The sequence below is a fragment of the Pungitius pungitius genome, chromosome 2, assembly GCF_949316345.1.
Source record: "Pungitius pungitius chromosome 2, fPunPun2.1, whole genome shotgun sequence".
In the NCBI taxonomy this organism is placed as follows: Eukaryota; Metazoa; Chordata; class Actinopteri; order Perciformes; family Gasterosteidae; genus Pungitius; species Pungitius pungitius.
Genome location: NC_084901.1, coordinates 18,194,228 through 18,220,967, shown reverse-complemented (window position 1 = coordinate 18,220,967; position 26,740 = coordinate 18,194,228). Strand labels below are relative to the sequence as shown.

General features: G+C 45.4%; 4 protein-coding genes across 6 annotated transcripts; 3 read left to right on the top strand and 1 right to left on the bottom strand.

Moving 5' to 3' along the window:
* Nucleotides 1-266: 266 nt before the first annotated feature.
* On the top strand, nucleotides 267-5,231 carry si:ch211-107m4.1 (heterogeneous nuclear ribonucleoprotein U-like protein 2). The gene is made up of 11 exons (XM_037461863.2): nucleotides 267-851; nucleotides 1,014-1,084; nucleotides 1,199-1,441; nucleotides 1,561-1,673; nucleotides 1,796-2,062; nucleotides 2,476-2,598; nucleotides 2,692-2,793; nucleotides 3,063-3,231; nucleotides 3,466-3,693; nucleotides 3,781-3,821; nucleotides 3,985-5,231. The coding sequence occupies exons 1-11, from the start codon at nucleotides 391-393 to the stop codon at nucleotides 4,039-4,041; spliced, it is 1,875 nt and encodes a 624-aa protein (XP_037317760.2). The 5' UTR covers nucleotides 267-390; the 3' UTR covers nucleotides 4,042-5,231.
* On the bottom strand, nucleotides 4,262-8,597 carry nudt22 (nudix (nucleoside diphosphate linked moiety X)-type motif 22). 3 transcript variants are annotated; one of them, XM_037461865.2, is made up of 7 exons: nucleotides 8,543-8,597; nucleotides 6,621-6,837; nucleotides 5,726-6,269; nucleotides 5,533-5,652; nucleotides 4,862-4,959; nucleotides 4,664-4,757; nucleotides 4,262-4,523 (listed from the first exon to the last, which is right to left on the bottom strand). In XM_037461865.2, the coding sequence occupies exons 2-7, from the start codon at nucleotides 6,704-6,706 to the stop codon at nucleotides 4,389-4,391; spliced, it is 1,077 nt and encodes a 358-aa protein (XP_037317762.2). In that variant the 5' UTR covers nucleotides 6,707-6,837; nucleotides 8,543-8,597; the 3' UTR covers nucleotides 4,262-4,388. The 3 variants fall into 3 exon arrangements, with proteins under 3 accessions (XP_037317762.2, XP_037317761.2, XP_062416521.1); XM_037461864.2 differs by lacking the exon at nucleotides 8,543-8,597 and adding an exon at nucleotides 7,435-7,532; XM_062560537.1 differs by lacking the exon at nucleotides 8,543-8,597 and adding an exon at nucleotides 7,435-7,497 and having other exon boundaries at nucleotides 6,621-6,787.
* Nucleotides 7,998-11,873, top strand: dnajc4 (DnaJ (Hsp40) homolog, subfamily C, member 4). Its single transcript, XM_037461870.2, has 8 exons — nucleotides 7,998-8,081; nucleotides 8,566-8,622; nucleotides 9,089-9,214; nucleotides 9,337-9,427; nucleotides 9,789-9,970; nucleotides 10,126-10,293; nucleotides 10,715-10,801; nucleotides 10,926-11,873. The coding sequence occupies exons 3-8, from the start codon at nucleotides 9,123-9,125 to the stop codon at nucleotides 11,020-11,022; spliced, it is 717 nt and encodes a 238-aa protein (XP_037317767.1). The 5' UTR covers nucleotides 7,998-8,081; nucleotides 8,566-8,622; nucleotides 9,089-9,122; the 3' UTR covers nucleotides 11,023-11,873.
* Nucleotides 11,874-13,766: 1,893 nt separating this feature from the next.
* Nucleotides 13,767-26,112, top strand: vegfba (vascular endothelial growth factor Ba). The gene is made up of 8 exons (XM_037461869.2): nucleotides 13,767-14,515; nucleotides 17,510-17,561; nucleotides 17,684-17,880; nucleotides 17,976-18,049; nucleotides 18,152-18,187; nucleotides 20,416-20,496; nucleotides 21,626-21,862; nucleotides 22,248-26,112. The coding sequence occupies exons 1-8, from the start codon at nucleotides 14,438-14,440 to the stop codon at nucleotides 22,267-22,269; spliced, it is 777 nt and encodes a 258-aa protein (XP_037317766.2). The 5' UTR covers nucleotides 13,767-14,437; the 3' UTR covers nucleotides 22,270-26,112.
* Nucleotides 26,113-26,740: the final 628 nt, after the last annotated feature.

Genomic DNA, 26,740 nt, shown 5'->3' with positions numbered 1-26,740 from the left:
CTGAACTAGAGTAGTGGAGAAACAATTGATGAACCCTAACAAAATATGGGTCATCATATGTCTCATTCATATTCACACAATTTAAAGCCCTCACCGACTTTCACGCTCTACCACAGTTAAACCCCGAGTGTTCATTGGGCCATCCATGCTGAGCTATAGGGTGTAGTACCATGCTTAACCACTTGGTACCAGCAAAGTCTCCTGCGCGTTTGTAGCCTGCCAAAAATAAAAAGAACGAAGAAGTAAAGAGCCAATCACCAACCAGGGCACCATATTGAACAAACAAACCGATATTTTGCTTCACTTTGGCAGTTTACTTTGAGTACTTTCTCAGCTACACAACTGGGAAAATAACGATTAGACCACTGAAATTGTTCTCCGACGGTCACAATGAAGCTAGCGGAAATTAAAAAGTTAAAAGTAGCCGAGCTGCGGTCCAGGCTTAAAGAACTCGGCTTAGACAACAAGGGTCTAAAGGCTGAGCTGTTGGGGAGGCTGTGGTCCGCGTTAGAGACACAACAATGCGGGAGCAACGGCTCACCGACTCCCACGTCCCCGGAGGAGTCTACGGACCGACACGACCCGTCCTCGTGCCCCCCGGGAGGAGCAGCCGCCGCCGCCGTCGCTGAGCAACGCGAACCGGACAACTCCCGGGAGTACGCAGACAGCGCCACCCAGACGGAGGGCGACTCCGGCCCGCCCTCACGGCGAGGCCCGGAGAGCGGTTCGGGTTCAGAGTGTGGACCGGGGAACCAGGCACAGGGGTGGGGGGCCGGGAGACCTGTTTCCTCGGAGGAGATGGGCAGAGGAAGAGCTTTCTACGAGTTCAAAGAGGAGATGCGATACAAAAGGTGGCGCCAATGAGATTTTTGTAAAGAAGCAATTGAAAACATTTATACTTTGCAGTGGCCTGTGTGTAGATAAGACTGTAAACAAAATAAAGCAGGTTAAAATCTCTTCATGTTAAGGGTGTTCTAATGAAACCCATCCGTCTCTTTCTACCCTAAAACTAGAGCCAAATCACCTCAACCTCCAGTGGAGAGGGAGGTGATGGAGGAGGAAGATGAAGTCAAACTAGACGCGTGTAAGTTTTTGGACAACACGCACCACCTTCCTGGTGAAGGAACATGACACTTAACTTCATTTAGCTAAACCACGATACGCATGTTTAATCCCTGGCATCCTGTCCGCTGCACAGACAACAGTCACCTGCACTTTGAGGGGGGTCCCGATGGCGCATGTGGCCAGCCGCGGTTCTGGGCCCGATTCCCCTCGCTGTGGTCCGGGTGCAGGCTCACCCACGGGGTGCTGCAGGGGAAGGTGGGCTTTGAAGTGAGGCTGGAGAGGAAGCTGTTGCCGACACAGCTGGAGGAACAAGAAGACATGGATCCTTGTGGCCTGAGAGTGGGCTGGTCTACGGCCAACACCTCTCTACTGCTTGGTCAGGACTAGTTTCATTACTAGGGTTCATTTTAGGAGAATTGAATTGAACAAAGGATCTTTTGGAGATGGTTTGGTTTATTGTTGTTAATGTTCCTTTCCTTTTTCCTCTCATACCAGGTGAAGACGAGTTGTCGTTTGCTTATGATGGGCGTGGTAAAAAAGTGTCCGGTGGGAAAGAGGAAGCGTTTGGAGAACTCCTCTCAGAGGGAGATATCGTTGGCTGTTATGCTGTAACTGACATATTTATCAGATTCTTTCAAATTCGTACTCTCTTGTTGTTATCTTGTCACACTTTTGGTCACGCCTCAGGACATTTCCCCTTTTCTGATCCTGTGTGTTTGCGTGTCGACAGTCCTTCTCCACAGACGGGGCTGTCGAACTCTCTTTCCATAAGAACGGTCGGCTCATGGGTGAAGCCTTTTCCCTGGAGGCCTCTGTGCTGCTGTGTCGTCCTCTGGTTCCTCACGTCCTCTGTAAAAGCTGTTCAGTCCGAGTTCTCCTGGACCCCAAAGCTGCTCCCTGGTACCCTGGTCCTCCAGGGTTCACGCCGCTGGCAGCCCTCTCTGGCGGACAGAGGGTGCGCACCACATTGCCTCCTACTTGTAAAGCGCAGTGTGAGGTGAGAGACCGGAACTATTGATCCAAACTATCTGAACGTGTATGATTTAATAGGCTGAATGCACTATACACATAATCACAAGGTGCTTTTTGGTGCCCCCTTTTAATCGACTAATCAATTAATAGGCTTTTTTTCATGCCGAATGACTTATTTCTTATTTACTTACGAGCACAAATCTAGTACGCAAATGGTGATGATACAAAGGTGCTTTTGCATTATTCTTTCTAGAGAAAATCAGTTTTCTGTAGAATTTAAAAAAAAAAAGAGTTGTAGACTGGGAATTATTTTAGTTGAGGTCATCCCTTAATCACTGTGGTAGAATGGACTAACAGACGGACAGATGTTGTCGTCCTTACAGCCGTGCTACTAGTGTGGATAGATCAGAAAGTAAATCAAATATATCCTCCATCCAGGTGTTGTTGATGGTCGGTCTTCCTGGTTCTGGGAAGAGCCACTGGGCCAGGACTCACATGAAGCAGCACCCCGAGGAGCGGTACAAGCTGCTGGGCACAGAGGAGCTGCTTGCATGTATGATTGTCAGTCAAACCTCCGGTCTTCACTCTTGTGCGTATGTTCACATTCAGAGGTGGTGTTCAGTTTCTGAGTGAATGTTGGACGTGTTTGTGTAGAGTGGCGGACGGAGGGACAGCGCGCTGCAGCAGGCCTCTCAATGCCTCGCTGAGTTGATCAAGATCGCCGCTCAGACTCCGGGCAATTACATCCTCGACCAGGTGACTCTTCTCTCCTCAACAAATTCATTTAACAGCGGAGAGAATTTAGAAACTTTTAAAATGTATCTTAATATATTTGGTCAAAGATTTTTTTCCAGTTTGATAATGTTAGAAAGTTATGTTCAGAATTGTTTTTAATTAACTTGTCATAAGCCAGTGGAATGAATTAATAATTGAAGCACTGAAGCATGTTCGGGTATAACAGTAGTTGGACGTCGTATTCCACCTCAGGTCTTTTTACATTGTCTCTTTTTCAAACCTCTCTCTAGTGCAACATCCTCTTCTCCGCACGGCGTCACAAGCTGCAGCTGTTCACAGGCTTCAGGCGCCGGGCGGTGGTGGTCTTTCCTTCAGCAAACGAGTGGAAAAGACGACTGTCTCTGCACCGGATGAGTGATGGGGAGCAGATCCCCGAGACCGCCCTGCTCAAACTCCAAGGTATCACATGTGAATAAAATCTAAGTTAGTGGTCATACGAAATGCCAACGCTAATTTAGGGACAAAGATGTGGGTCGAACAGGTGGTGTCAGGCGATCCAAACTGCTACTGGTTTTCTGTTAAGGAACCCGGGTTGACGTGTTTGAAACCTTTCCTGCAAACTGGAGTCTCTCTAACTACTGACAATCCTTTAAAGCAGTGTGTGTTTCTGGCTTCTGTCCCTCTGGTCTCCAGTGAGCTGCAGTCTTCCAGAGCAGTGCGGTGACCTGCTGGAGGAGCTGCAGTACGTTGAGCTGCCTCAGGATGAGGCACGGACTCTCCTGGAAGAGAACCGCGACGAGGCTCGCAGACTGCTGCCCCCCGTCCCCAAACAAGACAAGAAGAAATCCCGACTTCAAAAGAAAAGAGCCCACCCTCTCGGCCCTCCGCCCTCACACAGGATCCAGTGGACTGGGCGTCATGGTCAGTGTGAGAATAGATGGGCGACGTTGTTTTGGAGACATTGATTTTTTTAAAGATGTTTTGTTGAACTCTTTATGGTTCTTGCAGGGTGGAAAGACACCAGACACAACCAGCAACAGCCAAGATATGTGAGTGTTATACAACTCTCCTTAATTACCATTTTCTTCTTTTCATACGTTTGAATAAGCGGAGTATGTGCTGAATCTGTTCAGTTGGAATTAAACATTTAGCTGCTTCTCAAACCGCTGAAAGATTTGATTTGAATCTAATTGAGTTTTGTCTTTACATCAGGAGCAGGGCGGCTACTACAGAGACGTCGGTTACAGCGGAAATGAAGGTTACTGGTGAAGGAACGGACGCCTCTGTGTGTTGCAGGGACACAGTGTTTCCCCCGAGGTTTACAACTTCGGAGGTGCGTAATGGTAATGGATCCACGGATAATGGATATAATGGTAGGACAACACTGCATTCTACTGATGTCGCTTTGTAATTGCATCAGCCGGAAACATTGAAAAGAACCCCAGACCGCAGCATATGTTCTAATCAAACGTGATCGGTGGAAACCAGCTCACTATCAAAGATTTTTATTACAAATATTTTTACAATTCATTCATGTTTTTACTTCTCTGTTACAAATGATGAGAAAAGTACACAGTACTTTGTGAACACCGGTTAATACAAGAGTAATAGATTCCTCAGCTTGTTGATGGATTTTCTGAAGCGGTCGACTCTCTGTCGGGCTTCACCGTCTGATAAAGCAGCACGGCTCCTTTAGCTGAAGGACACAGCTCCGACCACAGCGGGCTGCATCTGTCCAGCTGCAACACCTCCTGCACAATTCAAGACATTCACTCTTGTGTACGTTCATCTTTTGAGATACCGTACTCTGCTTCTGATGGAATGGCCAAAAGAAGAAAAGCCATTCTCGAGTTTCTATTCAGAAATTCAAATATCTGTCAGTTTTACACACCGTTTTGCAGAGAAAGATGATTTCTGTGGACTCGCTGGCCTCCGCTCCACCTTTCCGGTACAATTGTGTTACTTCTTCAGACGTCAACGAGCAGCTGAGGACATGCCAGAGACGCACAGACTGCATTATTAACCCATGAATGGTTTTTAAGTTAAACTTCATCCATCATATGAAGTTAAAGGTTAGGGATGAAATAACCTGACGTAAAACTCAGCACTCGGCCTGCCGGCGCTGGTGTGATTCAGGGCAACGCCCATCAGGACCGGCGCCCCCAGGGAGCTCAGAGGAACATTCACCTGCAGAGGGGCGGGGGGAGGACGGCATGAAGGAAGCGTTGAGGGAATTTGGTAGATTTTTCTCTGTCTCTGTCTTTCTCTTGCTAAGTGGTGCTAAAATGCTGCCTAAATGTATAATTTCCTTCTAACTTCTAAACAAACATCTTCATTGAAAATGTCGGACTTCACTTGAGTTTGTCCTCTACCTGCAAACTTCTTAGTTTATCACTTTTGTATAGGATTTTATGCTTTCTTTGGATTGTCTGCTAATAAACTGAAGAATTTTTTTGGGATGGATTTTAAAGAGACTATGAAATTATCCATTTCATATAATTAGTAAAAAGTCATCAATTTACTAACAAATCATCTGGAATAAAGAAGCAATGTATAACTGCACTTATTTTGTGCTAATGTAGAAATGCAGTCTTTTTGTTCCCTCAAATGGATCCCTTTACATCTACATAAAGGAGCAGGCCCGCCATTTCTCCACATTAGGATCAGAACCTCCGTGCTAGATGCCTATTTACTGCACCTTTTAAACATCCACGGGACGTATCCGTTACGGGTTGAGAACGGACTCTACTTTCTCCCCACCTCGTCCCTGATCTCGGCGCACACGGAGGAGAACAGCTCCGAGACGACGGCCCTCCGCTGCATCATGTGCACGCCGATCTGCTCCTCGCGCACGCGCCGGCCCAGGCGCTCGCACACCGCCTGAGGAGGTGCAGCCACGGTGTGAACGACACATATTTAAAAAAAACGACACTTGGTTCTACATCGACCTCACCTTTGGCTCCGGGTGACCTCCGGGGATGTCCAGGAGCCCCCCTGCCTCCGCCACCCTCTGGCTCCTCCTGATGAACACCACCTGGCCGTCGTCCGTGCACAGGACGCCGCCCACGCCCAGAGGCTGAGCCAGCAGCGCCTGAGGGTCCCCGAACTCCACTTCCCCACGTTGACGAAGCGCCGCCGCTCCTCGCGACCAGTTCGTTCCCAGGAAGTCTTTGTAGCAGGTGAGGCCGAGTCTCAGCGTGAGGAGCGGGTTCTGGGATTTCACGGGTCCGTTTCCTTCGTACGAGCCGCTCTGATTGGCGATGATGATGCACCGATTCTCCTCCTCGCTTCGTTTCAATTCCCCATCCCGTGGCTCCGCACGGTCCGAGAGGGCCACGTGGGGCGGGTGTTTGGGAGAAGCAGAGGGTGATGAGGCCAAGCGGAAGGAGTGCAGTCGGAATTTGGAGCCGTTGAAGAGCCACGGCTCCTTGGACACCCGCTCCGTCCACACCTCCTCTATTTGATGCTCCACGGTGGGATCGGTTTGCCTGTTGAAGCTGGGGAGCAAGTTTCAGCTCTGGTGTTGGAACATTTTAAGTTTAAACCAAATAAGAGAGAAGGGTTGTTGGATTTACTTTGTCATATTTCAATGTCTGAATATTGTTCAGAATCATGAAGGCGTGTTGCTCTTTGAAGGGAGGTACTTGCATTATGTTTTATATATCATCATTGGCATAAAAAGCATAAATAGCTATCAAAACATGCCTGCTATGTCCGTGGGGCTGTATATGGAAATGTTTAAAAATGATTCCCAAATCTTAATATATGTGTCACATGTTTAAGCCATTGTGTCTTCTAAGTGAAAAGGTTTCTATTTCTATAAATACGTCCCAGAGGCCTGGTTCTACCTTTCAGAGAGCTCCGCTTGTACTTGAGACTCCAGCAGTCCGCTCCAGGCGGCACAGTGCAGCAGCACGGACACCTCAGAGTCCATGGTCCCTCTCCAAGGGTTATCATTCAAGTGTCTCGTCTCTTCACTCGCTCGGCTTGCAGCTCTGGACGTGTTTTTTTTAAACTATTAACGTTTCACAAAGGATAGAAACAAAGGCCTGTTGACTTGTAGATCTGAAATATGGGTGATAGAAAGTAGACCCTAATTAGGCCGCACCTCCCCCTCAGCAACAGTCACAACAAGAACATACATTCAGGGATTAAAGACGTGCAGCATGAGTCCTCGTTGTGATTCATTTATAACAAGTCAGCCACTAACAAACCATTAAAACAAATAATTGCATTAACTGATTACAAATTGTAATCTTAAATCAACTTTATGCTATGACTGTGGCCAGAAGTGCAGCAGTGTGTTCTTTATTGTTTGTTTTAGCTTTTAAAAACAAGTGATGACTCCACAGCTTCCTAAAAGGTTCTTTCAAAAGAGCCTAGATGTTTCCAGGTTAGTGGACAGTTTCTCTCGTGGATCACACGGATGCTGCTTTGCGGATTGTTTCCGCGTTACTTGAGTTAATGTTGTAATCACTGATAACATCAGAGGCTAACGCCTTTCAGTTCCTGCAGCTGAGACGCAAGAATAAGAAGTACAAAGTTGAGCATTTAGCGTTTACACGACACGCCCGTTTGTTTCTTTCTCTGACGTCACTAAAAAGCACGCTTCTGTTATAATGTTTTACATTCTGGCGCAACGGTTGTTGTTTCGCATCTTACCTTCCTACGTGGAAGCCTATGCAATACAAAGATGAGTGTAGCTTCTTGCTCTTTTTTTTTTAAATGGCTAAATGTGTTCATTATCACCACCCAGCGACCAAGACTCCAAACTACAGACGTGCGCCCCGGCACGGCGTCAGAAATCTAACGATAGCACCAATCTGTATAGAAAATAAATGATTGCTACTATTTTAAGTAAAACACACATATGCTTTCTCATATTGAAAACATAGCAGTACAATAACTTAATGTGTTTTAACCGCTGGAGGTGAATCCAGCAACAACAGGGTTAACTCCGGGGAGACGCGTGCTTTAGGCGTGTTTGTTGTTAAACTAACCGGAACCAACAAAGACTTCCGGTTATTATCAAAATAAGATTCCTAGGCAAATATATGCTGTACCTCCAATGTATTAAAGCGTGATAATAAAATATAACTGCATTTTCTGGCGTGTTGAATGTTATATTAGACCAAACAGTACGACATGTACGACCCATATGCTCGATCGTTAACCACCCCGTAGCGGTGAAAATATGTGATTTATTTTGAAATCGCCTGTATTGTGCTTTTTTTGTGGCTAACTTGAAACTGCTGAGTTTATGCAACTGGCCGTCAGGATTCCTTCCGCTTCCAAACTGAAACCCGCTGGTATGTCACTCTTCTTTGTAAAGTCCATTCCTTTTAGCATTGGTCAAAGAGTGTTCTTCACTTTGTACACAAAACCGCCAGCTAAATAAAATAATTATTAGCAAGCTCAACAATTGCGTAAACAAGGCTAGCTAACCTGGACTAGCGTTAGCAGAACAAAGTGTCCCGACTGGAGACCCGGTTGGGCTTTATGCTCTTGATTTGGCAACTTATTTCATTTATTGAGTCTTGTTTAAGCCGCCAGAATCCACGGTTGGTGGTGCAGCTTATTAAAGTAACACAAAGCAGTACTTAAAGTTATCTTAGATTTTTTTGGTGGGGGTCCACACGGTCCCAATAGAAAGTTGCACAATGACCCAAAGTAAGAGTTTTTAATACTTTTCAGCAGATAACGTAGTTAAAAAAAAAGTAAAGGCCCTTTGACCAGCTGCTGATAGTGTAGATTATTCGTATATACTCACCTCATCTCGTTGTCTTTTGGCAGGTCACGTGTCTACAGATGTTGCTGACTTCATCTTTGTCAATGGAAACGCACTGAAAGGTAAAAACAAAAACGTATTATTTTCCACCATGTGGAACAGCTCTTTATTTTGAACTTACATTTTATCAAAATGTTCTCAGGCTTTATAGAAATTAGGTTTCATTATATTATTGAAATATTATATTATATTATTAGATTTTTAATAATAAATATATTTATTAAATGCTCTAAATCCACTTGACATCTCTTTTCTTGAATTCTCATTTTGGTGAAATTAAAGTTTAGGAAATATTAAAATGACCGGCCTTTTGAGTAAATGTAAACTTTGGATTAGTAAATAACAGGCTACGAACATAACTAGATAAATATATTCACAGTGCTCCCTCTATACTTCTAGTGTGTCTTGAGGCCTGTGGCTGCAGTCTGTCCACTTAAGAATTAGTTGAAAGATGTAAAATATCTTCCTGCTTCTCCTGTAATGCTCTTTGTATAAAGAATGATGTTAACATCCGCCCTCTTTGCACAGGTCCTCTTAAGGGAACCATCATAAAGTTTCCATCATGCAGTTGGAGGCTCAGCTGCGTCTTTGCCAGAGTTGTCTTTGGTGCTGCAAAAGCGGGCTGCGCCTGCTCTCCCAGAGCGGTGCACACAGGTAGACTTTGTGTATAAATGTGTTGCGTTCATTTAGAATTACTGAACATCTTAGTGATTGTGTTTTTGGTCTTGTGCTTTGCAGATTGTTTGGTTTTGAGTGCTTTGCTTTGTCAACCACAGAAAAGCTGTGAACTACTACGATCTACTGGGAGTCCAATCCAATGCCTCCTTGGAGGAGATTAAAAATGCATTTTTTAACAAATCTAAAAAGGTAAGTTCCTATTTTATTAAAAAATATCAAGTTCCGCCACATGAGGGCAGCCTTTAACAGCTTAGATTACTTTTTGCCTGTTCCCACAGTGGGCTTCCTGACTGTTTGTTTTTATGTTTTTTGTGGCTCCTAGTGTAAATAAGGATGTCCATGTGTATTTACCTTGTAGTTGCGGGGTGATTGAAGGGTGAGACGACTCTACCTTGAGAAAAAAGCATGGTTGCATGTGTAACCATTCATTTGATAAATAGGGAAACATGTTTGTGTGTGCATGGTCCCAATTTAGCTCTTATATCTTGATCAATTTGATCAATAATTGGTTTAGCCTTCGTGACTTTTAACTGACCCATTCATCATGCAGCTGCACCCAGACAGTGATCCATCCAACCCAGAGCTGCACAGCCTGTTCGTGGAGCTGAACGAGGCCTACCGAGTGCTGAGCAAAGATCCCAGCAGGAAGGAGTATGACTTCAAAATCAGACGTCCATACAGCGGAGGCCAAGCCTTCGGATCGACCCCCAGTCACACCAGCTACAGAGCCAGGTGAAGACGACCTTCTTCCTCTCACCGTGACATGTTAATGCTAAAGGGAAAAAGATGATTGTGTCAAGAGGAAATACAGTTCCAACAGTCTCCTACACTGTCTGTCCCACCTATGGTCGACCATCCTTTACTCTTCTCTACTACTCCACCATCAGCACGGACCCCCAGGAGAACTTTCGGTACTGGGAGCAGTTTCGTCACTCTCAAGCGCAAGAGATGACGGCGGAGGAGTCGCAGAGGAGGAGGAGGAGAAACTTTCGCCTGGTGGGCTACTGCTTCGTCACCATGGTGCTCAGCATCGGAGCGCACGTCGTCTTCTTCAGGTACGCAACTGGCCCACGGTGGACAAGCAATGAAGCTTAGAGAGATGACACAATATCCATATTCTGTCACCTTGTCCCCAATTTCCCACTGCCTTCCGTCCTTGTTATTTTCTGGCATTCCTCCCCTTGTTTTCTTTGCTGCACGTTGACGTCCAGATGAATGGGATTGTTTGTGGACGTGTCTCTGTGCCATGTGTGTTGGCACAACCACACAGCATGTGACCGTCTATTGGTTTTCACGCCGACTCTGTGCCACCTCTGTTTGTTCAGAGTCGCTTCTTTGTGATCCACGGCGCTGTTACAACAGCTGTACAAGCTCGTAAAGACAGCTGAGCGTGCACGGTGTGTGTGCACGGTGTGTGTGTAATTCCGCCAGCGAGGCGTTTAACTCTGGTGTTTCCCCCCCCCCCGACTGTCTCAGGAAACTGGAAGAAGTTCACAGTAACTTCATGGACGAGAAAGACCGCGTCATCACCGAAATCTACAACGAATCCAAAGAGAGGGCCAAGTGAGTCCACTCGTCTCTTTTTTTCGTCGCAAATCTGTGTTTTCGCACACGTGCTTTTGTTTGGGTTTTGGTGATGCCTGACTGTGGAGCTCGGTGTAAGTGTGTCTTCTGTGCTGTGTCTCAGGGCCAACGGTTTTAAGAAACAGACAGAGATCCTGCGGCAGAAACACGCAGAGTTTCTGGAGAAATACAACATCCGCAACGATGGAGACGACAAGTAGGCGAGCAAAGCGGTCCGAGTGGTGAACTGCCAGCAGGTGCACAGTGCCGGACTGGGTGGGGTTCTGGTTTTTAGGTTTTTTTAAAGTTGTATTTATTGAACCGGAACACGCTGATGTGTGTGTGTGTGTGTGTGCGTGTGCCCTGCGTTGTGAGGACTTTGAGGACACACAGAGCACGGGGCAGGGTGGGATGGCTGCCGGGGTCATCTGGTCATACAAAGGGCTTCTTCGTTAGACCGGACCATTTACTTTACTTTACTGCCGGGTATCTGCAGTGACATCAGGGTCAAAGTGATTCAGCTACACAAACGTTTCCGGGCACGTGTCCAAAGGAGCCACAATCAACACCTGTATAAACTGCCTTTAATGATCTCGCAGGTAATCAACCTCTGTTGTCCTTTGCCTCAACGATGTTGCCCCGTTGGCGCCGGATGAGTTCATCGGGTTGGGACTAAACGCAGCAGCTGTAATGTAACCAGACTTTTGTAGTGATTTAAAATCACATATTAAATTGGACACAAGAGATCGGTTCAACGATGCCCATTTTTCTTTTCCTCCATCGGCATGAATCTCCTCATTGTTTCCTCTGTGACTGTACAAATGCAGCACAGTGAATTGACAGAGTCATCGTAGGACTTTAAAAGAGTGGCGCTGAGAAATGTAAGAATAGTTGAACTATTATGTTAACAAGGGGACTATGAAAATGTTCTAAATGGAAGTATACTGATTATCCCGGCACTTAATCCACTCAGTTTTTCAATATTATAGATTGTTGCCTTAAGAGATGTGAGAGGGAAATGATTAAAAGAAACTTTTACTCGCCAACCTTACTTGCCTTTGTTTTGTCTCTGGTTCACATTGGCTCTTGGTCTTTCTAACACCGACTACAGACACTGCATATTTTATTTTTTTCATAACTATAAATGTCAGATTATTGTTGGAAAAGGGACATTAGGAGTAAAGTAACCATCACGACGATATCTTTTTACAGTAAAAATGATTTCCTCTGGAGAGTTGGAGGTTCAGACATCCAGTCGCGCTTCAGTATAATATAGATAATCATTGATGTCCTGTCAGAATTTTTTTCTTTTTTTTTTTTCATTCAGTTAAGCTCTTTTAAAGAGAATCTGAACATCCATTTTATACCTCAGCTCTCCCTTTTTGGAGCTGAACATGTGATCAACTGGAACACTGACTTTACCAACACAGTGTTTATTTGCATATTTACATTCACAAAAAAGCTCCATTTCATTTTGATTACAAAGTGATTCATAAGAACATCCTGGGAGCACAACATTTGCTGCTGACATCACGGAAAAAGGCTAAGTTTCTAGTTGTTTTTTTAAAAGAATGAAGCTCCTGTGCAGAACTATCACATGAAGCATGTTTTAAGAAGACAATTTGCCTCTTTCCTTCTCAGAGTTTTTTTTTTTTTTGGTCCTGAGACTACAGCTTGAGATAACATATCCCTGCATAACTTACAGACGCCCTCACGCTCTTGTGTGAGTGCCGTCAATAACCCAAACACACTGTTATGACTGGCATGTACGACGACGTCTACGAACACGGCTTTAATGGTCTTTTATCTTCAGTCTAATGAGCTGCCAAAGGTAGTTTCTCGGATCGGGCTTTAGAATAATACTCGGCCTCTGGCGTTGGTGTACTCTCATTTATCATTCGGAAAACGGCAGATTGTGATAGGGAGTGGAAAATCAATCATTGATGGGAGATCGACCCTCAGACTTACACCATGCCGCCTTATTTTATATAACTCCGTTCCAAAACAAACATTTACAATGAGTTTGAATCATTAAGTTGATTTTTTCCCCCAATTTTACAGCATCAAAATATAATGCACGTATAATATTTCCTACCCAAGGGCTGTAAATGTTAGAAAATACCAATAACAGCTCAATATTAATCAAACTCGTTATTGTATAAATACTGAAACTCTTGCTTCTTTTGCCACTGAACTGCAACTGCTAATTGTCTCGACTGATCATTTTGGTCAATAAAACGCCAGAAAAGGTTATATTGTCTGATGGGTTTTTTTGGACAAAAAAGAGGAATAATAACACCAGTGAATATTAACATTTGATTACAAGTTTATTTGGTGAACTTTTTTTTCTCAACAGATGGTTTAAACAATGAATCAATTTACAGCGAATGAACTCACTGATTATTAAACGTCATTAGGAGAGAAAAAAAAAAACCAAACGTGCAGAAACAAAATCGAGGACGTGACCTCATTGCCCTCAGCAGCAGCTACGGCCCTAATCCCCATTTGCACCGGGGCCCCTGAGTGCCCCATCACCCTCACCCCCCACCCCACCCCCATCACCCCTCCCCTCCTCATCCCCCCGACCCGCCCCCCACCCCTCCCTTACTTGAGCACCAAGCAGAGAGACGCTGCACCTGTATTCAGTCCGCCTGTCCCGTTTGGGGAAAAAAGTTGGCAGCGCAATGGTTACGCTGCGTGCGTCTCAAGGGCAAAGGAAACGAGGAAGCCGATCACAACAAGTAATGAAGAGAGCGAGCTCTCCAGACGTCTCCTCGGACTACCCCGCGGCTCCCTCTCTGCTGTAGCGGCTGCCATGCCGGCGGAGGATGTTATTTCAGTCATATTTATATTTATAAGAGGATAGGGAGAGGAAGAAGGGAAAAAAAATAACGGAAAGGATCCTATTTTCCGTGGGAGCGACACTGTGGAGGGACTGACCGAGCCGGGGGAGAGGGGCGGGCGGGGGGGCAGTGTGGGTGGGGGGCGGAATATGCGCCACCGTCCAGCTCTGCACGTCGGGGCCAAAGCGCCGGGTCTCCGCGGGATGGACGTCCGAGCTGAATGACGTGATTTCTTCCAGCCACACAGAAGGTTCTGCGGTCGCAGCGCGTTTTCCAGCGGGAATGTGAATGCTGGATGCTCCCGTGATGTCGCGTCACCCCGGACCAACGGGACCAGCGGACAGATATAGATTCAATATAGGAAGTTTAGTCTGATTTATTGTTATTTTTCTTAATCAGTCTGGAATTGTGCGGCGGTCAGACGGAGGTACATATTCTGTTGTCACTTGAGAGTGGCAGGTTGTTTTCTGATATTAGTGGAATGAGGTTTATTCTGGACTACAGCACTCTCCGGGCAATTAAAACACAAACTACAAACGACCGATTTCATCTCAGGGGCAACAAGATAAAGTTATTCTTCCCGCACTGAGGATGCCACCGTGGGTGTCCTTTCAAGGAAGGGAGCCCGGGGAATGAAATGAAAGCCGGATTTCTGCGCCTTTAGTCGGACACAGAAGCAAAGGAAGGAGACGGCCGGAAAGCCACCTTCTTTTCTTTTCGTTTTTTTGGGGTCTTTTTTGGATTGGTCCAAAATATTTATTTTTTTTCTGCGCTGCCCTTCGACTCCTGCACAATGGGGATTATGCTTCAAGTTATTCTAGGAATGTTTCAATTCCTGCTGCTAACCAGAATACCGACGTCCCATGCGAAGGTATGTATATCGGGATTTGACCCCAAAGACTGCTAAATGTCGCTGGTGGCAGAATGACCACCTGCGACATTTAGCATTTAGTCTTTGGATCACATGTGCGCCGTTTCCCCCAGCTCGATGGACATGAGGTAACATCTCTCAGAATCTAGTCAGGTTGAGAACATGTGGGACCTTCAGCTCTCTGGGTCAATGACCTCTGGCACCTACAGCCCAGTGAATGATTTATTTATTTTACATTGTGGTATTTATTGTCTCCTCTACATAACAGTTTAGTGCCAGACATTTTTCTGTTGAGTCACCCGATACATCGAGTTTATAACAATAATAAATAATTTACCAAAGCGTTGTAGATCAGTATCAGCCATTCAAAAGAATAACTTTCGTGTTGCTAGGTTGCTGGAAATCCTCCTTGACATTTACTTGTTTAGAGCATCGTGCAGACATGAATTCGTCACAATGTTAATGAATGGATTATGTAGTAACCCTAACCCTGACTCCTATACATTCAAGGAATAGTTTGAAGTTTAGGGAAATGTGCTTAATTGTGCCATTTTACCGCGTGTTTGATGACACAATAACACTCTTATTTCATAATAAAGACTAAAAACAGGCTCACAAATATGATAACACATTTTATTATTCTGTTCAAACAAGTGCGTGAGGCAATTTATTTTTGCCTGTTACTTTCGAGAGTCTCCTCTGGTTGCCTAGCAACTAGTCGGCCAAGGCATAGGCTAGTACACTAACGCCAAGTGGCACATGTAAGGCCCAGCAGCAAATATCGTTTTTACAGTAAGTTTTTTTTGTACCAATAAAAACAATAACAAATAATATGTCATTTGGTGCTCGTAGAGCCTGCAGTCGCCTCCGGTCTTTAAACTATGCTAACCTTCTGCTGGGGCTTCACATTGAAAGTGGTGTTGATCGTATCTATGATATCGATCTCACTAACTCTGAAGCGTAAAGCTGGACTTCGTGCACTTCCCAAACTGTTTGTATGATATTTAGCATCACTAAAAAGACAAAGCAACCCAAAAGTCGCTCATAATGGTTTATAAATTATTTCGAGCATATGTAAATTAGTTATTAAACATTCATATTTCCATTTTGGGCTGCCGACAATCATTATTGTCATGATAAATTATTTGTGGCGGTTCATTTCTGCAAATTGACTGATTAATGGACTCGTTATTTTACTTAACGACGTCTCATTAATCAGTGCTACCAAAAATCGTACATAGACTTTTCAAAATAAGTTTTGAATTGTGTCATTCAAAAAAAAAAAAAAAGGTTGTATATTATTACTTTTAGTTATCACTGATAAGAACTATTCATACAGACATCCTGCGCACGCAGCAGCAGGTCCACATACACAGAGAGGCCCGCCGATTCTTTATTTATGTCTGCAGGCTGGTATCAGGAACAGGCCGTGCTCTGCAGCCGTGTGAGATCCAGCCCTGAGTTTGTGCTGCTGAAGCCTATGTTTTATTAATGCATCATGCTAGACAATACATGACACACAGCAGTGTGTGACTGTTCACCTGCGCACAGCCGCCGGGTCTCTCGCCCCGAGGCGCTCTGCCTTCACGCTGTCTGCTTTACTGACACGTTTTGTGGGAAAAGGGGTCATTGTTATTTCTCCAATAGAGATGAGGCTCAGTGTGGAGGAGGGAGTGTATGGCGGTGGGGCACACACACACACACACACACACACACACACACACACCCTCTCTCTCTCTCTTGGCCCATCTGTGCTGTGTGGTTTTGTATGTGTGAATGTGTGGCTGCCAAAGGGACGTAATCTTATCCCCGTCTTAAAGGCTGATACAGAAAAGACACACTTACTTAAGCTCACATGCTACCAGTCACAAAATGGCCTCAGCACCAGCTTAACTCAGAATCAATGTGGGCCAAACCCGTGTGTGAGTGTGTGTGTCTGTGTGGGTGTGCGTGTGGGTGGGTACAAAGGGGTGGAGCATTTAAGGGGGGGAGGGGGGTGGTGGGGGGGGGCAGCTGGACAAAGTCTACATTCCCTTAGAAGTGGCCTTGGTCTTCACACATGCACAAAAGTCCAATAACGGCAGTGTGTGTTTTTTTAGGCTAAAAAATCAGTAAGTAAAAGTAAGAAAAATATTTATTTAATTTTGGGCACCTCCAAAGGGTCACATGGTAAATCCCAGGGGTCATGAATGGGAGAAGTCAAAACCAAGAAGAAACAACCCCCCTAAACACACAAGAATCATAAGACAAACAAGTTGGTAACCAATAGTTTAATATTTAATTATATTGTTTTTAACAAGTGATCATATTTTCTATAATTTAAGATATGAATCTGCAGATTAATGAGTAACTACAGCCTTAAGTGCATATGGAGAAGTATAACAGCAGTTAAGAGTGGGTTCATTTCAGATCAAATCACTAATACCCACTTCAGCGTGAAATAGTATTAGTATTAGTTAACTCAAGGCTACTCAGATTGTGACTGTTTATTGTAGAGAAGTGTCAGATACGCTCTTTATCTTCCGCTGCCTGGCTACTGAATGTGTTTTAACCGCCAGTCAGGTGAAACACTTCAGGGCAAAGGTAGCAGGTACGGCTCGTTGCTGGGGGGGGGGGGGAGAAGGGTTGGTCTGCAACCTTCGGCGCTACTACGTGTGTCCCAGTTCTTCCCTTCCATCGACCTCTATGCGTTATGGAGATGGGGTTTTTTTAGAGGCCAGGTGGGACATTTTGTGGTGGTCATTGATGTGAAATGCTTTCATCTGTTACTGCAAACAGGCAATCGTCTTTCCATTTAAGGAGAAAAGAAGAAAAAAAAGCAGTAATGGACCCGTCTTTCGCCGGCTACTCTTACATCTTAGTTCGCGCTGCACTGGATTTCAACCGCTTGTCGTGACTCCAAAAGTGCAAAGCCGAACGCCGTCTAGCAGGTCAACTTGACCCCGGGAAACACTGGACGTTTGAAACATGGCTTTTTCCGTTTCTCCCCTGCAGCTCGCCCACTGGCGGCCGGCTGACTCCCCAAAATCCAGAGAAGGCCGGGAAGGTAGGCGGGTCGCTGTTTTTTTTCTTCCCACAAAAGACCCCCCGTCCCCCCCGTCCCCACCCGCACCGCTTTGCTGTAGGTGACAAGTGAAACTCACGACCGCGTTGGTTCTCCTCCACCAGTGCGGCGGTGGCTGGAGGTTTATTCGCGCAGCGCCTGCGAGCCTCGGGACACTCTGGTGGAGATTTGGCGGGAGTTGCCGGGGGAGACGCACCATCTCTTCATCCCGTCCTGCGTGTCGGTGCGGCGATGTGGCGGCTGCTGCGCTGACGAGGCCCTGGAGTGTGTTCCCTCGCTCACACACACGCTCACCATGGAGGTAAACACACAGACACACACACACACACACACTAAATTCTCTCCGTTTTCAGTGGTGAGGATTCACGTTGTACTATTTGTCTGATCTGTGTGCAGCTGATGAGAACCTCCTTCATGCAACACGAGCTCATCGAGCTGCCCTTCGTGGAGCACAGTCAGTGTGAGTGCAGGTAATAAAACACACAGCCTGTGTTCAGAGATACGGGGAGTACCTGTTGTTGATTGGCCTCACGTCACCTTTACCCTGACACGTCCGTTTTATCTGTGAGCAGATTAAAAGAACAAATCCAGCCGACCTCGACAACAAGGTAACACTTTTTGGTTTTTTGGGGAAATGCTTTGAATGTGTGATTCATTATGTGGTTTATATATTGTGTGTGTTTTTAAAAATCTTTTTTATTTATGTAACGTGGATTATTGTTTTCCCTTTCTCTTCCCTACTTTCCATAATTTCTCCTTCTCTGCTTCTCTTAAAGTGTGTGTGAGAGTGAGCTGTTGTTGCGAAATCTCACGTTCCATCTATTGTGAAGCCATGTTCACTAATGATGCTGTTAGAATTCTGATTCTGATTCTGTTGATGAGGGGGACGGTATTCAGGGGATGAAGCCTCCATAAGTAGACACAAGTAGCATAACAGTGTTGAAAAAAAACGTTTTCTCATATTCATTATCCAAGAACAGGAGGCTTTGCAACTTTTTGTAATTTTTCGCTACAAAAGTCTAACATCTCAGGCCAATTTTTCACAAAAAACCATATTCACATCTCCAATTTGACTTCACTAGTAGAAGGATGTCAATCTTTGCCTTTCAGGTTGCCTTATGGATAAACATGGTGAAGTATCACCTGTTTGGGACGTCGATGCACCTTCACTCCACCTTAAATACAGCGTCAATAAAGTTTCAAAAACACAAGTAACACCTCGATGGTCACCTGACTAAATGTATTGAGGTTCCAGAAGGGACAAACAGCCCACTGTGAACATTTTAGTTGGATCCCTGATGTTTGTTTGTGCACCTCATGCTGGCAGGTCCAAACACACAATCGTATGATTGCATCTTTAATGTTTATGTCTTCTACTTCCTGTTAGGATGTGGACATAAATAAAGGATTCCAATGTATGTGTGTTTGTGTGTATACTGCTTTTCCCCTGTTTGTGTCTGTGTGTGGCTCTCTCTCGTGTTACATTTCTGCATGCATTGCACATGTGTCCTCGTGTTGGTATACGTTTGTGTATGTGTGTGTCTGTGTGTGTATGAAGGTTTTCATGTGTGTGTGGGCATATGTGTTGCTGTGTCTGTGTGTGTGTGTGTGCCCATCAGTGAGTTAGCATCTGTGACTCTCCCTGCATCCCCTGGGACGGGCCCGCATCCTGTTGTCACCATAGCGATGATTTTATCTCCCGGGCCATGTGCTCTCTCACAGACCGGCAGAGCAGAGTCACGCATCCACGATAGTAAATTAGAGCTCCAAAGACAACAGCAGCAGCAGCAGCCCACTCAGTTAATATTGACCGAGCTAAGCCTCTGAAAACGTTGCTAATAATTTAATAAACGGTTAACATGGTTTATAGCTGATGAGATTAGGGGACGTTAAATAAGGAAAGACAAAAATCTAAGCAGTGAGCAGATGCACTTTGTTGTTGAGGGGACCAGCATACATTAAAGTAAATCAGATTGCACTCAATGGAGACTAAGCACTTCAAATGATAAGGAACACAGCGTTTGGCAGTCATGAAAAAGTGTAATGTTTGCAGAACATGGCCTCCAAGTTTTAGGGAAGTGTCTCCTTCAGAAAATTACTTTAAAATAAGCTGCTGAATGTGTGTGTAGGAGTGAAAATGCAATATTTACCTCCCCGACGTTTGGTGTAATTTGACAAATTAGATGGAAAGCTAAGTCCAGACAAATATCATAGCATACTACACGAGTATTTATAGAATAATCAGATCAACGTCAGATATTATACACGCTGGAACATGCGGTATGTGACTTGAACGTCACTTTGAGCTTCCTGTTTTGAAAAAGTAGATTCATCATGTTTTTTGGAGGCCTATATGTTTGGATTAGATCATTGCCTAAAAGCTTCGGTTTTGTGAAAACAACATTTGGAAATGAAATATATGGGGACTGGGTGTTGTTTGACATTTCTTCCATAACTCAGTGCAGATACAAAACATGACATTTGGTACCAACTCTAATAAAAAAAAAAACTTTCCTTTCTTTAAGAAATATAATCATGTGTTTCAACAAAAACGTTTTATGGTCAGAAAAAAGAAGGCAAACTCACCAAATGTGGAAATCTGTACTTTTCCTGATGGCAAAGTCAGAATCTTTGTGATCAGTGGCTAATCAAATATTCAACTAGGGCATTATTATTATTATTATTATTATTAGGCTTTATTTAAGGCAAACTTCACTTATTTCGGATTTCGGTTGCTTGGACACTAATTACGTTTGGATTCAAACAGGTGTCAAAAATAAAACTGTGGACCCATTTGATGTGTGAAATATATATATTTTTTGTCCGATATCCTCAGGCCCGCTCTGAAGCCCACGAGAACAGGCAAGAAAAGGGAGAGAGGAAAGTCCAGACAGAAGACTGCAGCCGTCAGAGCCGCGTAGGTTGAATATTCACAGAACATTTATTTTAGTTTCATTTACAAGCCTTAAATTGATGTTCTTACTTCTGTTAGAATTCTCCAGATTCCATCAACTTCAGCCATTACTTCGAGCACAATTTTCCTCTGCAGGCAAAGTCTCCCACAGATGCACACACAACCACACAAACAAACACACACATACACACACACAAAGCCCTCTCTTGTATCTAGCACTTATTTGTTGCAGTTACATGTTATATAACTCACAACACAAAAGATCAGTTAGAATCATTGAAGGTCCATAAAAACCATACAATTGGTAAACTTTTCCATTCTGAGGGAAACAGGTGATTTTAATCTACGAGCGTCTGCTTCTGTCTGTCTGTTCGTCACCGGCAGCGAAGGAACCAAAGAGTCGTCTCTCTTTTTCCCATCTGCTGTCAGTCATTTCCGGTCCCCCGGGGGCCCAGAGGTGACTCAGTGTGGGTGTGATGTCCCCTCGGCGCCCATCTGCCACTCACACACAGGCTTTTATTCAGACTCTGGCAGGGGTGAAATCCGCGTAATTTGCCCTCAAATACCAGCTCCTCTCTCCATGCCAGCGGCAGGCGTGGTCATCGGGGGTTCCGGACAAAGATCGTCCCTCTCTGCCTCATTAAAGTGACTTCATTAAAGCCGCCGGCCTCCCAGGGAAGGCCGAGGTCCCAACCAGCTCCGGTTAATGGAGCGGCTGACGCAGGCGACTCTCTCTCAGCCCCCGGAGAGAAAAGTGCGGGGCGTCTGCTGGTGGATGCTGAAAGCCTCGGAGGCGGCAATGTGACTATTGCCATGGCGACCGACGGGCCCGACAGAAAGGGCATGAAAGTTCCTCAGCGGCAAAGGGAAACGGTATCCCCACGTCGGTCCCACATCTCCCACGCGCACACACACACACACACACACACTGCCCCTCGCGTTGATCCTTGAAGGGCGGCTGCCGGGTTGTCGGTGCGTCGACTTTTTGCGTGGCTCGCTTACGAGGTGAACACGCATCCGTTGTTCCCCCTCCGGGGTGAAGCCCCGAGACTTGACCCCGTGACCTTTTTTTCCCGTGTGCCAAGAAGAGCCTGGCTTGAGTTTCCTTCGTCCCTCTCTTCCCTCCTTCCAGGACCCACGCGGCCCCAACCCTTCTGCCGCCGTCCTCTCCTCCTTCGGCCACGCCTCCTCCCCCGTCATCCCCGCCCTCCGGCCTCGCTCCCCTCCCGTCGCCGTCTCCGAGGCCTCGGTGCCGCCCCTGCAGAGGGAGGAAGTGGGCCGTGGATGCCGCGTCGTGCCGCTGCCGCTGCGCCGTCACGGCCGAGAGCTGCGCGCGGAAAGGCCGGACGCTCAACCCTCGCCGCTGCAGGTCGGTTCAGTGTGTAGTGTTTGGGGAATTTGTAGCTCTAAAAAGTGGGTCATTTATAAAGCTGTAAGGTGTGTGTGTGTGTTCCCAGTTTGGAGTGTCCAACTATTGCTTATCCGCTGTAACAAACCCCACATTCCATTTCATGTTCAGGTGACGCAGTTGATCAGATGCTCGAGCCTTTGAGGCAGCAAGGAAGTTTGGTTTCAGTCAAGTTGAAGTTTATTTTTAGTTTAGTTGATTCCACAGTGTCTGAACCTTACATTACCTCCAGAGGGACTATTTAATTAAATAAATGAATGCTGTTTGGAGAATCAATCCTTACTTGAATATGACAAAGAAAAGTTTTATCTAAGAACCTTCTTCTCTTCACTGTTTACTGTTCCAGGTGTGATGCCCTGAGGACCTGATGTGTCTACTCACTTTCTCTTCACCTCCTTCCTCCCACCCACCCCTGTTGATCCATCGGCCATCCTCAGCATCAGTGCCGCGTAGCGCGCAGCCGGCGGGACGTCCAGTAGCGTCCGATTGAAGCCCACACACACACACACACACATGTAGCAGCACTCTTAAGTTAAGCCTGAATATAGACCAACGTATGCATGTGCAGCCAAACATCTTACCACCTCCTCTGCTTCCATGGCTAAGCTTGTGTCAGTCCACATGAACACGCGTGTACAGACATGTAGAGTCAAAACAACAACAACAACAACAACAACAACACGTCCCATGAGTGGAGGGGAGAGGAGGCAGCTTGCTGTGCTGTGGTGCTTTAAGTCTGAACTCACGATACAAGGGAGCAGTGGAGACACACGACTGATTACACGAGAACGGCGGATGCGACCCGGCCTCGCGCGAGAGAAACCTACGTACTGACGCCTCGAGGTTTTGTTGAGGCAGATTTTCCCCGAGGCGAGGTCTAAGGGCCCGACTTCTGTCCGCAGGGGTTTGAGAAGCGACGGATCACGGATGGACACGTCACGCAATTCACATACCAGAAGGCCGTCCGCATGAACTGGCACCCCAGTGTGCGTGGACCTATAGCTGAGCTGAATGCCCCGGGATGGAGAGTATCTGTGTGGTCCCTCCCCGCTGAAAGACCCAGATGGGATATCCCTGCAGCCGCTCTCCCCCATTCAAAGAGCACGACCACGGGGCCGGCTCTCCAAGCCGCTCTCCGGCATTTGTTTAATTTGGGTCCTTTGTCTCCGTCTTCCCTCGGCTCCCCGGATTGAAAGCAGCCGCTTTGCCTCTCTTTGCCTCTCCTTTAGGCAGTGAGCAGAATGACAATAATGAGGCCTGGCGGCTGTCCACCGCTTCACAAACACACACACACACACACACACAAACATTCGCGCGTATAATACTAGAAACACAGACGACACTGCAAAGGCAGACACACACACTGAACCTCACTCGCTCTGTGCTTATAGCAGGCGCACATACATCCATATTTACACACACTCACGCAATGTGAATGCAGGTAGCCATGAACATTTTATTTGTGCCACATCCAGTGTGCAAATGTACACAAGTTAGTTGTTTCTATCTGCAATATACTGCCAAGTCTTCATTTAATATTGTATTCCATGCCTCTATTTTATTATAATTCTATCAAGTTGATTGAAATTTCTCTATTGTAGAATGCGAGTCTTTTGTTTTGTTTGTTCATCTTTAATCCGGCTGCATAAAGAGTCACGCTGGGTGGCCGTTCTATGTACACGCATTCAGCATTTCAACCCACACCCAAATGTGTTGAGTTCAAGCGCGCGGCTCACACGCCACCACACATGGGAGACTAGATGCATTATAATGCGTCATTCAAACAGTCGGCGGGGGCTGCGGCACATAGAAACCAAGCTAATAGCCGTTCCCAAGTGCGGGGAATGAAAACGCGGCGGGGTTTTTTTTGTTTGCATGTGGGAGCCGGCAAGGAAAGAGTATTATTCACTCGGGAAGTAACCTGTTTGTATTCTGACCCAATCTCACGGTTTAACTCCACGTTAGTTCATGACTGCTCGGCCACTGGGTGGGAGCTTTGACTTTAACTCTGGCGTTTCCAGGAGGGACGAGGCCTGCAGCAGCTGGGGCTGAAGCCAGAGCTCGGGGGACCCATAGTGACGGCTCTTGGAGTTTATAAAACCCTTTGTCCTGTGCCAAACTTTACCGAGAACGTTTGTACCAGTGCATCTAATCTCCATGACAAACAGTAGCTTTGAAATTCCATAATTAACGTCTCTCCTCTTCCCGGCATTTGTACGATCCTGCTGATTAAAACAGCCCACAGGCCGAAATTATTTGTGAGACAGCCATGAGCTGAAGAACTTTGTTTCGGTCGCTGGTGTGATAAGCTCTCTGTATTTATACTCTCCTGAGATGAGATTATTTTTCCACGCTTGCGTCCATTGTTCAGTGTCTTTTATTCCTATCGATCAAACGATGCTTCAATCACTACCTCTATATCAAACCATATTAATGACCAAGTATTAGAGCCTCGTTGTTACTTTCTCGTGTTATTTCAGACCTCTTTTTAAGATAATAATGCTTTTATTTACATTTAGCAATAAGCACAGTCTAATGTAGATAACTGGACCTGCAGCAGATCTGTGGTGGTAATCACTGGTTTAGAGGAACCTATAGGAGTCTTCTGTGTGCATCTTAATAATCAAATGAGAAGCATTTGTTAATACGAGGAGAAAGAAACTGGTCCTCTGAGTACAGACCAGACACTGTGTGATAATGTGGAACAGTAGAAGGTGCCCCAAAGCATTTGTAGCCTCAAACTACCGATGATGTCGAAGTCTCGGATTTAAACGATAAGTTTTGCATCTCGGGAAATACACTCATTCCCTTTGTTATACAAGAAGAGTTAGACCCCACTCATGTCTGTACTAGATGGAGCCAGAGCCAGCGATATCTTAGCATAAAGACTGGAAACAGCTCCCTCTCCAGCCTCCCTGAACCTCAGTAGACATTGCACTTGTTTGAGATTGTAAAGCACATGCTCTACATTAGCCCGCGGAAGGAAACCGCAGAGGGAGTCAGACTGAAAAGCGCCACTCCGCAGACATGTACGACATCTCAAAGACATCCCGCCCCCTAAAGAGTTGTGGCGCTGAGATCTCTGTTTCCACGGCCTCTCGGGTTCATTCCTGTTCTGAACAATAAAAGCAGAACAGCAAACTCCCTTTGGGAAGCGACAGCAGTGAAAGACCAGGCGTCCCACGTGCTCGAAACCAACCTACGGCCATTTTGCTGCATGTCATCCACGAAAGGTCATCCTTAAAATAAAAAAAAGCAGTTAGCCGTCGCAGTTGTCTGCCATCGTGTCAACGTCCCGACTCTTTAAGATGTACAACGTGGACGTATTAATATCCTACTTAGATGTCAGTGTGCTTTGTATCTGCACAGTCTACATGGTACTGTGAAGGTAGCCCTGTCCTCGCCCCCCTTGGCCTTTAGAGACCTATATGACATTTTAGAATCTCTAGCCTGGCCTTGTGTATGGCGTAGCACATACTTTAGAGATGTATTTGTGACTTCATTTTAGCTATACCTTGCAATTGATCTCTTCGCTGCCAATACATCGTACTACTGTAGCCTATGTATAAAGAAAACACTCTTTTTTTGCTGCTACACCATTTGTGCCCTATTATGATGTCTTTGTAGAAAACAATGCAGTCCTATGTTGTGTTAGTATTTAAATGCCAATTAATTCTATGTCCACATAAAACGTCTGTACTACCTTGTCAAATATATTGAAAATGATACCAGGATACAACCGTGATGTTACATGTCATTAAAGGAAATGTCTTATTTTTCGTATAAACTTCTTCTTTTCTTCCTGTCGCTGTTTATCCACTGCTCTGACGTCATCGCCCCCATCTCTTTGTTTTAATCTCTCCTTTGACGATAATGAAAGGTAAACAGACACTTCTGATTACAGGGACACCCTGGGAGTCGGGCACAGGCAAAGTGTGCGTGTGTGTTGTGGTGTTATGAGAGCTAATATTGTTCCTTCGCCTCCTCTTGTTTATCCTGCTGAGTCAGAAGCTGCTCGGGTCCACACGTGTGCGTCCCCACACAAAAAGTTAATTTACAGTTAGGAGTCACTTACCTATACTCCACTATACCTTTTTAGATCCTTGTAATGTCATTTTTATTTATTTTAAAGCTAATCCTACTCTTTATAACCAATTCAAGTTAAATGTATCTTTAAATGTGTTAAATGCCCAATAAAAGAATCAGTTTGATTCGAGTGTCTGTGAGAGATACAGAATCTGGGACATTAAGATTGTGTCTGTGGCGCCGTGGCATATATCTATTATATTATATATATGTTATATGACGATGACGATGATGATGATGATGATGATGATGATGATATGATGTTCAGACCCTATTTGTTCCCAAATTATCATCTCACGTTACAGAGCAGACTTTGGACCAGAGGACGGTGTGATACGTTGACGACTTGTATTAGCCATGAATTGATAAGCTTTGATGATCATTTCTTTTATTATCGTGGTTGATATTAGCAGCCGTTCAATTGTTACTCGTATTAGAGAGTGTGAAGGAGAGAGGAGAGGAAAGAGGAGCTAAATGCTGCTGCCAACCTTTTTGTCTGGAAGGGCATCATGCCAGTCCTAAATATAGCTGTGAGATTAGGGAGAGAGAGAGAGAGAGAGAGAGAGAGAAAAAAGGACACAGTGACTCACCAATCCCGAAACTGAAAAGATGCAGCTACCCAAAATCTGCTTTTTAAAGCTCCAAGCACGTCAGAGACACCCAAATATATGTAATCGCGCGAGTGAATAGACGGACATACGGCACAGACACAAATTTGTCTCTTCATCATCACATTCTCATATCATTCAGGCA